Source organism: Schistocerca serialis, chromosome 7, assembly GCF_023864345.2.
Source record: "Schistocerca serialis cubense isolate TAMUIC-IGC-003099 chromosome 7, iqSchSeri2.2, whole genome shotgun sequence".
NCBI classification, from domain to species: domain Eukaryota; kingdom Metazoa; phylum Arthropoda; class Insecta; order Orthoptera; family Acrididae; genus Schistocerca; species Schistocerca serialis.
The window spans coordinates 197,159,762-197,178,611 of NC_064644.1; the positions used below are offsets into that span (position 1 = coordinate 197,159,762).

Consider the following 18,850-nt stretch of genomic DNA (forward strand, 5'->3'; position numbering starts at 1 on the left):
AATGTTAGATCACAGTTGTCAAACTTTCTTGTTTTGGTTGTCCAGAATGTTTCAGTTGGGACGGTTCAGCCTGACTTTCGATGTCATTTCTGTAAACCCATGTTTAATCACAAATTATGACACATTTCAGTACTTCTGCATCCTTGTTGGCTTCATCTTACAATTCCTGAGCAACTTGCACTTGCCACTGTATTTGTTTGAAATTCAACCATTTTTGAACAAATTTTGCTGCATGTTTCATAAGCAAAAGTCCAAAATAATTCTGTTACTCGAGCCAGTTAATATACCAATGTCATCAGTGATTTCTCTGATTGTGATTAAGTTCACAATCATTCCTTTCACATTTTTCTCAATTTAATTGGTTTTTGGGGCATCCAGTGCACTACTTGTTGTTTTCACAGCTTTCTTCAAAGTGCTTATACCATTCACAGACTCTTGTTTTACTCAGAGCACATTCACCAAAAGCAATATTTAACATTTCTAAAACTTTGCTATGTTTTACACCAATCTTACAGTTAAATTTAAACAAATTTGCTGATCAGTCAAAAATAAATAATTACCAGAGCTACCAAAACAGAACATTTTGTGGAAGACTTCCTGGAATAACCGCAAACCTTTTTGTGATGGATTTGTTATATTAAATGTGCTTAGTGACCTTTTGGCATTGTAGGCACAAGATGCTGTAAGGAAATTATTCAAGCGAAACAGAGGTGAGGAGAAATCCACTGAGAGACCATGTGCCAGGAAGAAACGTCTCAGAAACAGTGGAGTTTCCCATTTGCTGCTGTTGTGCGCATCCGAGGAAAGTCATTGAAGGCTGGTGAAACAATGATTAGACGATAAGGTGTTGGCTGCCCATGTCTCATCACGAATGTGTAGTTGGAGCCTTGCTTGCTCTGCAAAGTGGGGTAAGGGGTGATCTGTGGCAGATTTTATGACAGAGTACAGTGTTGGAGCAAGCACAAGTGTTTTGTAGCGCAGTATTCATTGCACATGGTTGAACGTGGGGCTCCAGATCAGACATCCTCTACATGTTCCTTTATTGATCCAATAGAACTGTCAGTTAACCCTTTCCAATCCAATTTTTGTACTCACTGTATTCATTCCAATTCTTATTTCGTTGTACAATAATGGAAATGTGTTTGGTATCACCTGACTTCGGAACAGTTACAGAAAATCATCATGTCTGATGTAGTCCAAAAGTGGATCCAAAGGGCTTAAGAAAGCAATGGGCATGAAACCATTGAGGACAGGCAGTGGATCAGTGGAAACATGCTGTCTGGTGCTTGAATCACTTATTGCTGTGCCAGTCAATTGTCTATGTACAGATATGCCTCATCCGTGCAAATGGCTGCTCACAACACGCACTGCACCAAGGATGCAGGCCATTGGGAACAGTTTTATGCTGTGAGGAAATTCATCTGGGCTTCCATGGGGCATTTGGTAGTAATTGAAAGCACCATGACACATATGGACTACATGAACAATATTGACCATCTGCATGCCTTCATGTTTGATGTCTTTCTGATGGTGACAGTATCTTTCAGCAGGACAACTGTCCTTACGAAAATTCCAGAATTGTGCTACAGCTGTTTGAGGACATGATAGTGAACTCATGTTGATGTCTTTGCCACGTAATTTGCCTGATCTGAACATGATGGAACCCATCTGGGACCCTGTTATGTGCCAGCTCCGTTCCCACCAAATACCAGTTGAAAAAGTGGATATGATTTTCACTTGTAGTGAACTAGTGATCTGCCCCAGCTTTGCACATTATCTACAGCCGGACAATTTGTCTGGCATAGTGGTAATTTTGTTTATGGGACACTGCGTGGAAATGCGATAAAAAAAATCAGAAAACAATGTTAGGTAACTTAATATCATCACTTCCATATAAATAAAACAATTTCAGCAGCCTAAGCCCCTTGCTGGCATACTGCAGCACCTAAAGTCATGTATGGGTAGCCCAATCACAACTCACTAACAATGAGAGCCTTGCATTAAAGATCTTGCAGGTGCCCAGTTGTTGACAGGGCTGTTGCACCAGCCTGCTGGAAGTATAAGAATCCCTACTATACTTCCTGAGAATAGCCTTCACATAGAGACAGAAAAACTGCAGCAGGGTACTGCAGTTCATCATAGCTCAGTAACTGCCAAATACGTACATTTGTTTACATGCACCTTTCTCATGGATCAATGATCTATTAGTGAAAACATTATCAGAGTCTTTCTTGAGCTTAGCGTTCATATATGGGCAGAAAAAGGCAAAGGGGGACAATTTGTATAGAAGGAGAATCTTTACATATTCTTATAGATTCTGGTAATAACAGTTTTATGTGGCTTAATGTAGTGCTGCAAACTTTCTGTTGGATGTCATTGCAGTGACTTGTATCTCCCTAGTCAGTTGTCGAACGGGGAAAAGATGACCCACTATTTAATGTGCAATCTGAAACAATTTTCATTTCTGGTGAATCTCCAGGTCATTGAGAGGTAATTGGTAGGTCCAACCGGGATTCGATCCCTCAGCCTTTTAGGTTTTCAGGTATACACTAGGCCACCAAGCCTGACTTCGATTCTGTTCAATCTTCGTTGCTGTTTGGAGTTGTGGTGGCTGTATCACTGAATGGCAGCACCAATGTTTTCACAGTGGCTGCAGACTTTTTATTCATTATAGTTCAATCAGTTTTCACAAAATATTTATAAATAATATACTCAAACCTTTCTTGTGTCAATCGATCTATTAGTAAAAAATGGATGAAAATCCTTACAGTAATTTGTGCGATTAGCTCATACATACAGGCAGGAGCAAACAGGGAACTTCAGTTTATATATTAGAGAAGATGTCACCAAATTGTTGGTGTAGTGATGTGGTTGTGTGCTGAAAGATAAGCTGATCTTGCCAAGCCCTCATTCTCCGCCTTTGTAAATGTTTCATTTCACTCGAGGCATCTTGAATGTGTGAGTGGGGTCAGCCAGAAGAGTGTTCTGTGTGTTCCACATTTCAAAACATTTCATCATTTGTACATTTTTCTCCATCAGTAGCTTCATGGCAGTGAATTTCAGAATTGTCTACGTTCTCCAAATGATATCTGTAAAATCGGCACAGCGATGCAATGTTTGTGTGCAAGATTGAAAATCCATGGTGGATAAGATAAGAGGGTAAATAGTTACCTTGCTCTGTCAGTGTGTCATGTGGCCTTTTAGAGATTCATATAATCTGTGCGTGTTTTATTGATGAGACTTGAACCAACCCTAAGTATCTACAGTTCCTAGCAGATATGCTGCCACAGTAGTTGTAAGACATTTCAGTGGTCAAACGGCAATTCATGTTATATCTCCATGGTTTTCTCTTGCCCATTCTGCACAGATAATTACAGACTTTCTTAACCCTTTGACATGAGTTAACATGCCATACCCTGTTCCTTCCCAGAGTGCTGTCGACAAGTTTAACTGTGACCTCTGGATTCTTCTTGGGTGCTATTGATTAGTCAACTCTGGCCTCCTTGCTATCCCCTAAGTGCAAGTGACATGTATAGTCATGCCACCACTCGGATACTTGCACTCTGTTGATGAGTTTAATTGTACAGTGGATTCTTTGCTGCATATTTCAGTAGCTTGTTACATTTCTGGCAGCTAAGTTCGAACTTTTTCTGTTAGAGATCTTGTTTCGCTATATTCAACGTAGCTTTACTCCTTAACTGTTCATCAGAATTGGCATCACAATGTTTCTCTCTTCATCAGTTCTACTCAACCCTTTAACTACCACTGGGCCTCAGAGGCCTGCCTGTGATTTTTATCATCATTTTTATTAATAACTATACATTTTGTTTTAATGAAATTTTAGAACTTTGCCGAATTTGTCTTGTTGGTCATAATTTTGGAAAATATAAACACTTACCTATGGCTTTGTGATAAAGTGTTGGATCATGTTTTCTCCCACATGAGCCTTGCAAGCCTATTCAGTAAGAAGCAAATTTTAAACAACAAAATGTGTGTCTGCGCAGCATCTGTTACATCATTTGCTATTGGTGACTTACTGTGTTGTTTCAGTGTTCAGTGATAAGCACATTTATTTTCGTGCATTAGTTCATAAAGTTATCTGTTCTACAAACTGAAAATGGTACAGAGAAGAGGACTATTAGATGAGAAGATAAGGAAATTGTTGGAGCAGTCTTCTGATCCTGAAAATCTACCTAGTAAATTTGAATGTGCCAGTGATGGTGATAGTGAGGTAGACATTGCAGAAAATCCAAAACAACGAAAATGATGATGGTCATGAAGAATCCCTTGATGAAGAAGAACAACAATTTAGTGCATATTCTGTTGAGTGTGACTTATTGTTTTCTTGTAATGGGAAGGAAGTATGGGCTATGGCTTCTCAGGCTGGAACTTCTGGCAGGCGGAGTAAAAAGGATGTATCGAAAAAGACCAGAGAACTACAAGATATTAGATTAGGAAGGGTGTGTTAATGCAGATTTTTATTTTATGATGTTCTTTCATGTACCCCTCATTGAGAAAGAGTTTATGTGGATCAGCAAGGAAGGTTATCTTGGTTAAAAGAGCTGGGTGGCTATAGGTTTGTATGACATGAGAAAAATTGTCTTCTGATTCTGACTAATATTTCCAAGTCATGAATAAAGATGTCAGTCAGCTTTGGAGTGTTCAGAATGGCTGACAGCTGTTCAGTGAAATTATGTCTCCCAACAGCTTCCATGCTATTCTGAGGATATTGCACTTTACAGTGCAGCAGCCCCACATGAACATAGGTCAAGTGACAAACTGGAAGAAGTTTTTGAGGTGTGGGAAACTCGTCTAAGGGAACCCTGCATTCCAGGACGATGCATGACTGCGGATGAACAGTTGATCACATTTCGAACTTGCTGTCTGATTTGTCAATACATTTTATCAAAACCTGAACAGAATAAAATTCTGGATGGTTTGTGACAGTGCAACAAGCTACTGCTGGAAGATGTAAGTGTATTTGGGAAGGAGGAAGAAAGCAGAGCCGTGCACTTGGAGAGAATGTTACGAAAACTCTGGTGGTTGAGCTTAAAAAGTCTGTATGTAATATCACCTGTGATAATTTTTTTTACATCTCTCAATTTAATTAATTATTTGCTGTCAGAAGATCACACACTAGTCAATACTATGCAGAAAACGAAGGTGAACAGCCTGTTGCTTTCATTACATCTGAAGGTACGGTCTACATTATTGGGTTTTTCAACCAGATATGATGATAGCCTCTAATGTTCCTAAGAAGAACGAAGTTGTACCCACCCTTAGCTCTCTTCACGACGAGCCAACAGTATTACGATCAGAAGTATAACGAAGCCTGAAGTTATAAAGATGTACAATGCCACAAAAGCTGGCCTTGACACCATGGACCAGAAGATGCGACGCTACAGTATAGAGAGAAAAACAAGGTGCTGGACATTGGTGGTTTTCTTTGACATGATTTATGTAAGTGTAATGAATGCATACATAATTTGGTTGATGCCTGGCTACCAGTAAAAAATGAAACATCGGACTTTTATCAGTAATTTGCAAAAGCAACTGGGAGGGGTAAAGAAGTGAATGAATTCATTCGTATCACTGATCCAGGAAGAGTAGCAAAACCTCTAGCTAAGAAAAGGAGATGATGTGCCTATTGTGTAGAGAAGAATGTCAGAAAAAGTCAAATTACATGTTGTAAGCATGCCAAACCTATAACCCACAGAATATTTTGTTATTGCCTATGGACCTTGTGCAACCTTACAGTAAGAATTATGTTATAAAAACACTTTGTGTAGAATGAGAATAAAGTGTATATCCTCAAAAATCCACCAGCAAAATTTTAAAAATTGTTCTTTTTAAAATGTAAACTTCAAATACATAAAATTATTTAAAAGTTATTATGCCTCAAAGATGGTTCATGTTATAAGTAGTAAAAATATTTTTTGTTTTGTCTGTTTCCCTGGGCCCTGAGAGGCTCAAGTGATAGGTAACTTCACACAAATTTTCTTGTAAGCAGATGTTTAAGAAGACACATTGGGAAATAGGGCCACAGCGCTCAGCTCGACATGTTGCAAGCATGCCGGAATCAGCAAAGATTGTTGTATCAGTCATTCAGATTACACAAAACTGTTTGCACACTCACAAGTCTTTACACCTCTGAAATTTTATCTGTGGTGAAAATTGAAAGTAGGGAAAATCGACAGCTCCTGAAGCCATGAATTGTCGTATAACATGGTAAGTCCAGATGAAATTCAGCATGCAGTGTTGTGTTTTTAAAATCACTTTATAACATGTATCAGTGCTCAAGCTCAGTTTATTGAGTTCTCGATAGGATAGTCATCATAATAAACACATGAACAAAACCCAAGTTATGTGTTTGCTTACAGTTGGTAGAATAGAGCAGATGCTTACGGCTGATAGAGTAGGGCAGACATTAATGGGACCTCTTCTCCTGGTTATTAAACAGTAGTTTGCGGCACATCTGTGATGTTATTCTTTGATGATGTTCACAAGTATTGTGCCGTAAAAGTCCTTGTTGAAGCATTTTTCCAAACCTACAAAAAAGGATATGTGGTTTGTACATCAGAAAATTCGCCAATTAGCAAAACCCACACCTCAGTATATTTACTCATTTTGCGTGGATTGTCTTAGATACCATATATACTTGTCAGGACTACAAGTTTTCTGAAATTAGAAGTTGCAAAATCACATAATGAAGATCTGCAAGTAGGTATGGACTGGGGGAGGAAAGGGTGGTCAAGAGTGATTGTGGATGGGGGGAAGAGGCATTAAGGAAACAGGATTGGAATATGGCACTAGTGAGTGCACTCTAGTGCTGAGTTGGAGAGTTGCTTTTGGCATACATTGAAGTAGTGGAGAGTGATTTTTTTTTTTTTTTTTGGGGGGGGGGGGGGGGGGGGGAGAACAGGAAGAGGAATACTCCAAAGGTCAGAGTTTGAGTGTGGAATGAGTTAAGGAGGTTGTGAGGGTGTAGGGGGGTTTGGAATGGGAGCCAATGGAGATTGAGGCCAGGTGTATTGTGTGATTGGCCATATCCACATTGAAGAGTGCGAAAAAGTCACAAGGGCTTGTACATAAAATAACTGCTTTCGCTGATGGCTCTGCCTCTGGGGTAGGATACACCTGTGATGGGGCTGGAATAGAATGTGATGGGTGGTTTCAAAGGACGAATCTCATACCTGCGTCTTCCACAGGAATGAGACTTGTGAGTCATGGGGATAGGGATTGGGATTAGGTATAGCATAAGGCACACTCGTACATTTTGGAGGTTGGCTGGACAGTGGGCTATCACTATCGAAGATTTAAGAAGGATTTTGAGTAGGATATTTCTCATACCTAAGCACAACGATAGCTAGGGGAAGCCCTGTCAAAGCAATATTTAAGTTGTCCTAAAAGGTATGGTACTGGATAATGGCAGGGCCAGGGGTTACTTCCTTAAAGCTGATTCAAAGAATGTGTTGAAAGATTAGCGACATGTGTAAGTGTGATGTAGGAGATGTGTTTGTGGACTAAATTTGGAGTGTATTACCTGTGTGAAAGCCTTAGGAAGACTTTCAGCATACTGGCCTAGGGATTACTTGTCCCTGCAAATGCACCATCCACAGAGGGCCATTCTAAAAGTATTTTGTTTGATTTTATTTATGGTCTAAAACATTGTAGCATCTAGGAAGATTCTGGGTTCTGAGTGGTGAAAGCTGCTAGCCATTCTCACAAGTTGAAAGAAGAGTGTACAATTTGCAGTATCACACACAGAATAGGTCAGGGTCCTTTGATTTAGAGCTGAGCGGAGGATCTCAGCCAGAGGCTCCATAGACTGTCGTGGCTGCTGATTTCTGGGCGTGCATTATGGAGTATTGTTGGATTGTCCTTGATGGGTAAGGGGTGCACTATGCAGAGGAAGAAGCTATTTGGGTAGTAGATTACTTACGTAATGCATGTGCAGGTTTTTTAGACTAGGCAATAGTTTGAGATCCTCTGATGAACCTGCGCCAGTTGACACGTAGAATGTGAAATTTTGTCACATGTGAGGTCCAAAAAACTTTGAATGTCAAAATTTTAACACTAAATTCTCGAAGCATTCGTAACCAAAAGCTGTTGTGCTCAAATTCCACTCAGAACCGAGAGCTGAGTGAGAACTGAAGTGGAAAGCTCTGACATATTTAATGTGGCATGAAAAGTGGTTAGGCACCATGGGGGTGGGGGAGCTGTTGAGATTAGAATTGGGCGGCAGACTGTGTCGAGGTCTCAAGCCCCAAGGCGAAGGCTGCATGGGGGATGCAGGCTTCTGCTAAATCCCAAGCACTTTGCTAATAGATTCGTGTGCTATCTGATGCTTGGGGGGGGGGGGGGGGGGGGGCTGAGCCGGATCGGAATGCACTTTCTGCCAGGATAGTGGCCACTCCTTCAGCAAGGTCTGGACAGGCACGTGGTGGTAGGAGTTTGTTAGTTATTGGGAGCTCCAATGTTAGGCAGTCATGGAGCCCCTCAGGAACATAGCGGCTAGGGCGGGGAAGAAGTCGAACGTTCACTTGGTGTGCTTGCCGGGGGGCCTTGTCCGCGATGTGTAAGAGGCTCTTTTGGTGGCTATCAAGCATGTGGGGTGCAGCCAGCTGCAGATTGTTGCACATGTTGGCATCAACGATGCCTGTCGTCTGAGTTCCGAGGAAATCCTTGGGTCCTTTCGATGGCTGGCTAAATTGGTGAAGACAGCCTCCATCTCTTGAGGAGTGGAAGCCAAGCAGACAATCTGCAACATCGTACCCAGGGTGGACCAGGGTCCTCTGGTTTGGAGTCGAGTGGAGAATCTAAACCAGAGGCTATGTCGACTCTGTGACAAAAATGGTTGTAGATTCCTCGACCTACTCTATGGGGTGGAAGGTTGTAGGACGCCCCTCCATAGATCAGTTGTGCACTACACACAGGAAGCAGCTATGTGGGTAGCACAGCACTTGGGGCATGCTCATGGTTTTTTTTTAGATTAGATTCCTCCCCATGGGAAACAACCCGTTGGCCTAAAAAATTACCATTTCATGTCACTGATGTGGGTGTGCCAACTGTAAAAATTGTTAGTTTGCCTAAAAAAAGCATTCCAAAGGATTTAAATATGCTTAATCTCATGTTAGTAAATTGTCAAATCGTCTGTAGCAAGATCCCTTGTTACTCTCCGAAATAAACAGTAGCAATGCCAATATTGTATTAGATACCGAAAGGTGGTTGAAACCAGACATAAAAAGCAGTGAAATTTTGAACTCAGATTGGACAATGTTTTGGAAGGATAGGACTGATGCTATGGGAGGTGGTGTGTTGATTGCAGTTAAAAGCTGTTTAAACACAGCAGAGATTGATACTGGGTTGGACTGTGAAATAGTCTGGATAAAGCTGTCAATCAGACAAAGATTGACCATTGTATTAGGATGTTTTTATAGACCACCAGCACCTACAACAAATGTCGCAGAACATTTCAGGGAAAGTCTGGAGTACATAGGAAATAAATATCCAAATTATCCACTAGTTATAGGTGGAGACTTTACTCTTGTATCCATTGACTGGGAAAATTACACGTTTATCACAGGGGGCAGAAGCAAAGATGCGTGTGAAGTTAGTCTAGGAGCGTTCTCAACATACAACCTTGAGCGATTGGTTAGAAAACCTACTCAAGACGGGAACATATTAGATATCTTGGCGACAAAACAGACCTGATCTTTTTGAGTAAGTGAATGTAGAAGAAGGTATTAGTGACCATAATGTCGTCGTGGCTTCTACGTCAGTGGAAGTTGCAAAAAAAAAAAAAAAAGAGAGGGAGAGAGCATAGAGTTTTCTTGTTTGGGAAAGCAAATAAAAGTGTCATTAAAGAATATCTTCATAGTCAGCTTCAAACATTCACCGCGGGACAGAGATATTGAGCATCTTTGATTGGAATTTAAAGGTGTTGTTCACCATGTGCTAGAGAAGTATGTGCCTAGCAAATATAGGGGAGGGAAAGGATCCACCTTGGTACAATAAACATATAAGGAAGTTGCTGAGAAAGCAGAAAATTTTGCACATTCCTTTAAACGTAGTCACTGGCCCACTGATAAACAGAAATTATGCGAAATGAAAGTGGCTGTCAGAAGGACAATAAGAGATTCTTTTAATGAATTCGAAAGCAATATTTTATCTGCAGATTTTAAAAATAGCCCCAAAAAATTTTGGTCATAAATAAAATCTATGAACACTACAAATAATTCAGTACCTTCTCTTGCTGACAGTATGGGTAATGTAACTGATGATGATAAACAGAAGGCAGAAATTCTAAACCTAGCTTTCAAAAACTCATTTACGGTAGAGGACTGCAGCACCATTTTCCCTTTCAATTATCGAACAAGCGCAAGGATGGCTGACATCATGTTTAGTGTATCTGGGATTGTAAAACAGTTAAGATCCTTAGACGCAACGAAGGCATCTGGCCCAGATGGTATCCCCGTAAGATTATATGTTGACTATGCTACAAATATAGCACCATTCTTATCCATCATCTATCAGAGATCATTGGAACAGTGGAAAGTTCCACAGGAGTGGAAGAAGGCCCAGGTCATAGCAATATATAAAAAGGGTAGAAAATCGGATGCACATAATTACTGGCCAATTTCACTGGCATCGATTTGATGTAGAATCATGGAACATATTTTGTGTTCAGACATAATGACCTTTCTAAACTTTGAGAAGCTCATCTGCAGAAACCAACACTGTTTTAGGAAACAGCAGTCATGCGAGACACAGCTGGCCCTCTTTGTGAATGATATACGACAGACTCTAGATACTGGTTCCCAGGTTGATGCCATATTTCTCGACTTTCGAAAGGCGTTTGACTCCGTTCCGCACTGTTGCTTGCTCCAAAAAGTGCGTGCTTGCGGTCTATCAAATGACATATGCGGTTGGATATAATGTTTTCTGACAGACAGGGAGCAGTGTGTCATCCCGAACGGGCTGACTTCAACAGAAACAAGCGTAACTTCAGGTGAGCCCCAGGGCAGCATAATAGGTCTGCTGCTTTTTACGATTTACATATATGTTCTGGTTGATGGTCTTGACAGTGGCATTAGACTGTTTGCCAATGATGCTGTAGTCTACAGGAAAGTAGTATCACATGAAAGTTGTGAACAAATCAATGAGGATTTGAAGAAAATAAATGCATGGTGTAATGACTGGCAGTTATCTCTCAATATTAGTAAGTGTAATGTACTATGTATAACAAGGCGAAAATCCCCATTAATGTACGAGTACAAAATAAATGCCCAGTCTTTGGAAGTGGTAACATCCGTCACGTATCTGGGTGTAACTATTCGAAATGATCTCAAATGGAATGATCAGATTACACAAGTAACGGGTAAGGCAAACTCTAGATGCAGTTTATTGGTAGAATCTGAAGCAATGCAGTCCTTCAACAAAGTTTGTCCAGTCTTAGAGTATTACCAGTTGGGTCTTATTCAAGAGATTGAGAAGGTCCAAAGAAGAGTGGCAAGATTCGTAACTGGTACATTTAGCCATCGCTAGAGGGTTACACAGCTCATAGAAATTTTGAAGTGGGACACACTTCCAGATAGACGGCGCACTAAACGGAAGGGGCTGCTCACTAAATTCCGAAATCTGATCTTTACCGAGGATGTAGAGTGTATATTATTACTACCAACTTACATATTACACAATGATCACCATTCAAAGATAAGAGAAATTAGAGCTCGTACTGAGGCGTTCAGAAAGCAGTTTTTCCCTTGCGCGATCCGCTAGTGTAACAGAGGGGGAGGGGGGGGGGGAATATGACTTTGGCGTGAATTGTGCCCTCCGCCACACATCGCTTGGCGGCTAGCGGAGTATCTATGTAGATGTAGATGTAGAGTAGATGTAGATGTAGATGTAAGAGTCCAACATTGAAGTTATCCAACATTGAAGTTATACGAGTAGCCAGCCTAGGTAAACTAAAGTTGGTCATTGCATGTTTTTATTGGCTACCTGATTCAGCCATAACAGGTGTACAATTCCAAAGAAAGTTCAGTACAGGTGATCCAGGCATTCTTGTGAAGTAGATCTGAACAAATTGTCCAAAAACTGTCTTGATCACCTAGCTCAACAACTCAGAAATATTTTAGATCTTGCTACGAACAGGCCTGGCCGTATCAACAGTGTCAGTATAGAGACAGGCATTAGCGTGTGTGGTGTCATCGTAGTGACTGGTTACAAGAGTTGATATCTATCAATAAGATGAGGTTTAATGCTGGAAAGAGCAGATAAGCAGTTGTTAGCATCCTACTTACACAATGAATTTGCCTCATTTAGTTCCAGTTTGATGAAAAGTTGAGGAATTATGGATAAAGCATAAACTGACTGTAAACTGCACACTGGAGAAGAGTGTACTGTGTAAGTGGATTAAGGATGGAAAAGAGCCATTGTCATTTAATAACAAAATTCAGAAAATGCTGAGGAAACAGAGATTGTTGCATTCTTGGTTTGATAGATGCGCGAAGCATACAATAGATGCGTGAAGCATGCAACAGCATCCACCGTCAAATCTTAGTGAAAGCTCTTGCAGGGAACATGATAAAATTGTAGTCCAATGTAAAATCACTAAGTGGATTGAACGCTTCTATTCAGTCACTTGTTGGTCAGTTGGGTGTGGCAGTAGAATAGCAAAAGGAAAGCTACAGCTTTAAATTTTGCATTAAAAATTAATAAATAAAAAATTTGTGCAAGGGAATCCAAAACACACACACACACACACACACACACACACATCATCCTCTGATCATCACACAGCCTTCTATAAGGAGGCCTTAGACATAGGCATCCCTGAAGTTGAGAAGCAACTGGAAAACAAGTAAGCCAATAGGTCCGGATGGAATCCCAGTATGGTTTTACAGAGTACTCTGTGAAATTAGCCCCTTGCTTGGCTTGGATTTATCACAAATCTCTCAGCCAGTGCAAAGCCATAAGTGACTGGAAGAAAAGTACATGTACTGCTGTATAACTGCGTATCAACACGCCAAAAGGCGGAAAAAGAACAAATCTGTACCCGTCAAAGCCAAAAACCATCACTGTGTGGAGAAGATTCTTGTGATACTCGTGATTGATTATAAAGGAGCTCTTGTCATCTGTTTTCTCCACGAACATCATACAGTGAATGCCGCATACTATTGCCAGTTTTTGGACCAAACAAAACTTGCATATCGTCAGAAAAGGCATGCATTTCCAATGTGGGATGTGAGCTTGGTTTATGACAATTCATTACCCCACACAGCTGTCTCAACTTTGCAAAAGCTCAGGAATTGTTCTTGACCACAGTCTGGATTTATTGTCCTGCGATTTTCATTTGTTTGGACCACCAAAGGAAGCAGTCGGGTGACACAGATTTGATGATGATTGCATTGTTGATGTGTTTGTGTGCAACTGGCTGGTCACAGCCATATTCATTTTATGAAAATATGATTGAGAAACTGTGTATCCATGGGGAAAAATATATTTTCCATTCTAGAGGCTGTATAGAAAAACTGAATTTGTGTGTCTGAATTTTTCTCAAGCTTACATAAATTGGTTTATATTTGATACACACTTATACAATTTGCACAGGGACTACAAAGACAAGATGAGAGAAATAAGGGCTTATGCAGAGGCATATAGACAGTTGTTTTTCCCTCACTCCATTAGTGAGTGAAACAGGAAAGGGAAGGCTAGTACTGGCACAAGTATGTGTGTGGATACAGGTGGAAAGATAAAGCTATCCTCAATCTAGAGGTCAGTTTCCTCTACAAGGCATTCTCCAGCTGTTTATACGGTGATCTGCAGTGTGGACTTCAAATGGTGCAGCTTGGTGTTTTTCATGTATAAAAATTATTTACCCAAGATAAAAGAATCAATAAGCGAGAGACCAAACTCTAGGACTGATTAAGAGCTGGTCTTGGAGTTTTGGATTTGTAGTGTGGCATTTAGCTTGCTGCTTCACCAGCCTCGAACATAGATAGGAAGTACGCATTGAGTCAGTTAGTTGCACATGGTTCATAATTTGCATGGAAGTTATATTGTGTACCTCTTGTTGACAATACTAAACATGGGGGAAAATATACATACATCAAAAAAAGTTTTGCATCACCTCGGTTCCGAGAGTTCTGGAGCCTGTACAGAAAATCGGAATAGAGATCAACATAAACATCATTTCCACCTTTTTTATTGCTCATGATAACCACACATTGTATGTTGTACTACTATACAGCAAGGCCTCCAGAGGTGGTGGTCCAGATTGCTGTACACTCCGGTAGCTCTAATACCCAGTAGCACATCCTCTTGCATTGATGCATGCCTGTACTTGTTATGGCATACTATCCACAAGTTCATCAAGACACTGTTGGTCTAGATTGTCCCACTCCTCAACGGCGATTCGGCATAAATCCCTCAGAGTGGTCGGTGGGTCACGTCGTCCATAAACAGCCCTTTTCAATCCATCCCAGGCATGTTTGATAGGGTTCATGTCTGGAGAACATGCTGGCCACTCAAATTGTTGTCCATGAAGATGAAGGCCTCACCAATATGCTGCCAATATGGTTGCACCATCGGTCGGAGGATGGCATTCACGTATCGTACAGCTGTTACGGTGCCTCCCATGATCACCAGCAGCGTACATCGGCCCCACATAATGCCACCCCAAAACAGCAGGGAACCTCCACCTTGTTGCACTCGCTGGACAGTGTGTCTAAGGCGTCCAGCCTGACCAGGTTGCCTCCAAACATGTATCCAACAATTGTCTGGTTGAAGGCATATGTGACACTCATTGGTGAAGAGAACGTGATGCCAATCCTGAGCAGTCCATTTGGCATGTTGTTGGGACCATCTGTACCGTGCTGCATGGTGGTTGTGGGTCCCATCTGTACTGCGCTACATGATGGCATGGTTTGCAAAGATGGACCTCCCCATGGATGTCAGGAGTGAAGTTGCGCATCGTGCAGTCTATTGCGCACAGTTTGAGTCATAACGTGAAGTACTGTGGCTGCACGAACAGCATTATTCAACATGTTGGCATTGCTGTCAGGGTTCCTCAGAGTCATAATCTGTGGGTATGGTCATTTACTGCAGTATTAGCCGTTGGGCAGCCTTAGTGAGGCATGTCATCGACAGTTACTGTCTTTCTGTATCTCCTCCATGTCCGAACAACATCGCTTTCGTTCACTCTGAGACGCGTGGACTCTTCCCGTGTTGAGAGCCCTTCCTGGCATAAAGTAACGATGCAGACGCGATCGAACTGCAGTATTGATCATCTAGGCAGGGTTGAACTACTGACAACACAAGCCATGTACCTTTCTGGTGGAATGACTGGAAGTGATCGACTACTGGACCCTCTCCGTCTAATAGGCACTGCTCACGCATGGTTGTTTACATCTTTGGGCAGGTTTAGTGACATATCTGAACAAAGTGATTGTGTCTGTGATAAAATATCCACAGTCAACTTCTTTCTTCAGGAGTTCTGGGAATAGGGCTGATGCAAAACTTTTTTGATGTTTTTATAAAAATTCATTTAAATAGCAAAATTAAATTATTTCTCTTCAAATAATGGAAATCCAGGTTTGAATACTAACCATGTAGGAAAATACATATTGCTACTTATTGTAAATATGACACGTCAGTTGCAGACATACACAGTTAAAAGATGCATAAAGCTGTCAGCCACATTATTTGTCAGTTAAACACACACACACACACACACACACACACACACACACACACACACACACACAGAAGCGATCGTACCTCACACCCACGTGACTCCCAACTACAGCATCTCGCTTATTTAAACATGAGGCTGCTGTTATGCAATTTCTTTGTTAACATGCTCCAGAACCCAAGTGTGAAGCGTGAAGCTATTTTCCTCACTTTTGGTAAGAAAAGTATAAAGGAATTGTGTTTTATATATGTGAAACCATCACACAGTTGAAAAAAATCATGAAGGGTCACATACATTTCTAAATAAAATAAGGTGTATTTAGTGAATAAAATGTTATTTGTTTAGGTAATGACATTCATAAACATTAAATAGTTGGTGTAGTTACATATTTTTATTTCACATTTTTTGTGTATTCCTTAAGTATGTTTTCAACTACATGCTTTTTTTGTTCTAAACTATTTTATTGTTAAAGAAGTGCATTTCAAATATTACATATGATTTTTTTTGTTATACAGATCTTGGCTGCTACTACAGCTCGGCGGCTGGCTGTGGTGGATGTAGAACGTGGTGAGCAGTTGGTTGCATATGACAATTGTGCCTTCAGTGGACGTGATCGCACAGGCCTAGCTGCAGATCCAGCATGTCCTCACATGGCTGTTCTTGTCAATGTTAATGGAAGGGGCCTCACACTTCTTGACTTACGCATGCCTCTTCCTTTGGATTTTGTGTATGATGTAAGAACTGTTATCAAAGGTTAAAGATTCACCTGTTACACTTTACACAAGCTTTTCACACTTGGTTAAGCAAAATTAATTTATATTCACCAACATCAAGAAGATATGCCACAAGCAACAGCATCGCTAGTACCATGCAGATGTTTTTATTAACGACATAGAAATGTTTGTTTAGCAAGAGAACTAAACATGCTTGTAAAATTTTATATTTGAAGAGACATTGGTAATATTTTGATCAGATTTAACCCTTCTGAGGATGATGATGAACAGCTGCTTGTGAGTCTCAGCTACATGGGACTGTGGAATTGACAGCTTATTAGTGAACAAGAGTCAGTAGTTATGTAGATTTCTACATCACCAACAAAAATCAAGCCCACTAATTAAAAAATATATGTGGGGAAGTACTGTGTGCTAATGCCATCATTCACAATACTTTGTATCACATCACATAAGCAGTACAGACCTACGAAATATAGTGAAAATAAAAAAAACAATCTGATACACTATTTTCCACAGACCTACGAAATATAGTGAAAATGGAAAACATTCTGATACACAATTTTCCAATTCATTTATGTGCAAAAGACAAATTGAAAAACAATAACAACAATTTTTTTTTTAAAAAAAGGTCAATCTATCGTACCTCAAAAACGTTTTCATTAGAAACAATTACATTGTTGAAAGTATGTAAAAATATGCTTACCGAAATAATGTGAAGCTTGGACATTAACAAATGCACAACATTAGACCACAAAGAGGCAGGGAGGGAAGGAAAGGTATTAAAATTTCATTTCATAACTTTTTTTTAATTTGTTTTTATTGGACCAGACAGCAGGAAGCTATAACAAACTATATCAACAAGATGTTATTGTGTTTATAATCACTTGGATGAAGCATTCCTTACAACAGGAAAGGAAAATGTGAGACACAAAATGCAATAAGTAGATAACAGCCCTAATAAGCTCAAAATAAGTATGATGTGCTACAGGAGTTAGAAGCATAATTAAATGAATTCAAGCTACCATCAGATGTGAAAAACCTGAATTTTGTCCTTCCACAATAAATAAATAAATAAATCTGTTGTATACTATATTGTGATACCATGCAGCCTTTCAGCTGAGCTACTAACAATTATTCACTGTAATATAATCATAACTATTTCTGTTTTTGGAAACAGACACAGCCAGTGTGTTTATATTTAGGTAATTTCCATTTTCCTTGGTTAACTCAGCTAGAATTTCTAAATTTTTATTCTGTACCTTCTGAGCCATTCATGGTGGTTTGACAGTAAATCACCTTCAGTTCTCAAGCTGCGCCATTGTAATAATGATGGAATAGTTTCATATTGTGGTATTACATCTGTGTTGATAACACGGTGAAGAAAAAATGACACACTTGTCATTCAGCATGCGATTTCTCATCTCAGATCAAGGCAAAAGTATATCTAGCAAAACCTAGTCCAGCCAATAGGTTTAATAGAAATGTGATTTTAAAAACAAGGCTCTGGCAGTGCTGTAACTGCATGCATTGTGACCAAGAATAGGTAGCACGAACTATACAATGTGCCAGAACTGTCCCATTAGCTCAGTGAGACTAGGCAGTGCTATGGGGAATGGGTATTCAGAGTCACCAATGTTGGAGACGAGGTTCTGCCAAACATATTTTTCCCAGTTAAAGCATCAAATTGTATCGAATTTACACCTCTACAATGTGGTATCTTGTGTGTTTCTTTCTGTTACTATTACCCTCATTTAAACACTAAGACATAATATGAACTTCTTACACACAAAAATGACTACATTGTTTCGTCCATGACACAAATAAAGCCAATAGAAAATAATAGAGGATACAGTCACCTCACCTGTGTCCAATGGGGTACAAAAAACACAATAGGTAGGCTACAATAGATTGCACATTACGCAACGCACAGTAATTCCATGAAGTACATTTGACATTGAGGCTTCTCTTTGCAGAGCTGGTATGTACATGTACCAGCAACATTCATTGTAGAGAATATGTTCAAAGTGACCACCCTGCAGTTGCAAACACTTCACCACTCGTCCCCACAAATACAAATATAGTGGATTAAGGTCCGGAAAATGTGGAGCCAGAGCATTAGACTTCCATGAGCATTCCGTTTCCTTGGAAATGCTTCATTTAAATAGTTACACACTTTCATTCAAAAGCATGGCAGTGCACCATTGTACGGAAATCATAGCTGACACCGAACACCAGGTGCAAAATTTTTTAATGCATAAAGCAAAGTATTACAAAGAAACGTACTATATAGGGGGATATTCAGCTTGTTCGGCAATAGATAAGGGCCCAAAAACACTCGTCCAATATTTCCAACCCACAGGTTTATGCCAAAGTGCGCCTGAAAGCCATGTTTATTGGGTAACGGGACTTGTGTTCCGAC

The 18,850-nt window shown here is 40.2% G+C and overlaps 1 protein-coding gene across 7 annotated transcripts in view; it reads left to right on the forward strand.

Annotated features, from left to right (window-relative positions):
- LOC126412829 (uncharacterized) overlaps positions 1-18,850 on the forward strand; it is a 120,416-nt gene that overhangs the window by 44,294 nt on the left and 57,272 nt on the right. For all 7 annotated transcript variants that reach the window (XR_007575352.1, XR_007575351.1, XM_050082655.1 and 4 more), the window contains one exon: positions 16,213-16,431. Coding sequence is in view for 5 of the 7 variants with exons in the window: in XM_050082655.1 (XP_049938612.1) it covers positions 16,213-16,431 (219 nt within the window). In the remaining 2 variants the exon portion in view is untranslated. The remainder of the gene's footprint in view (positions 1-16,212; positions 16,432-18,850) is intronic.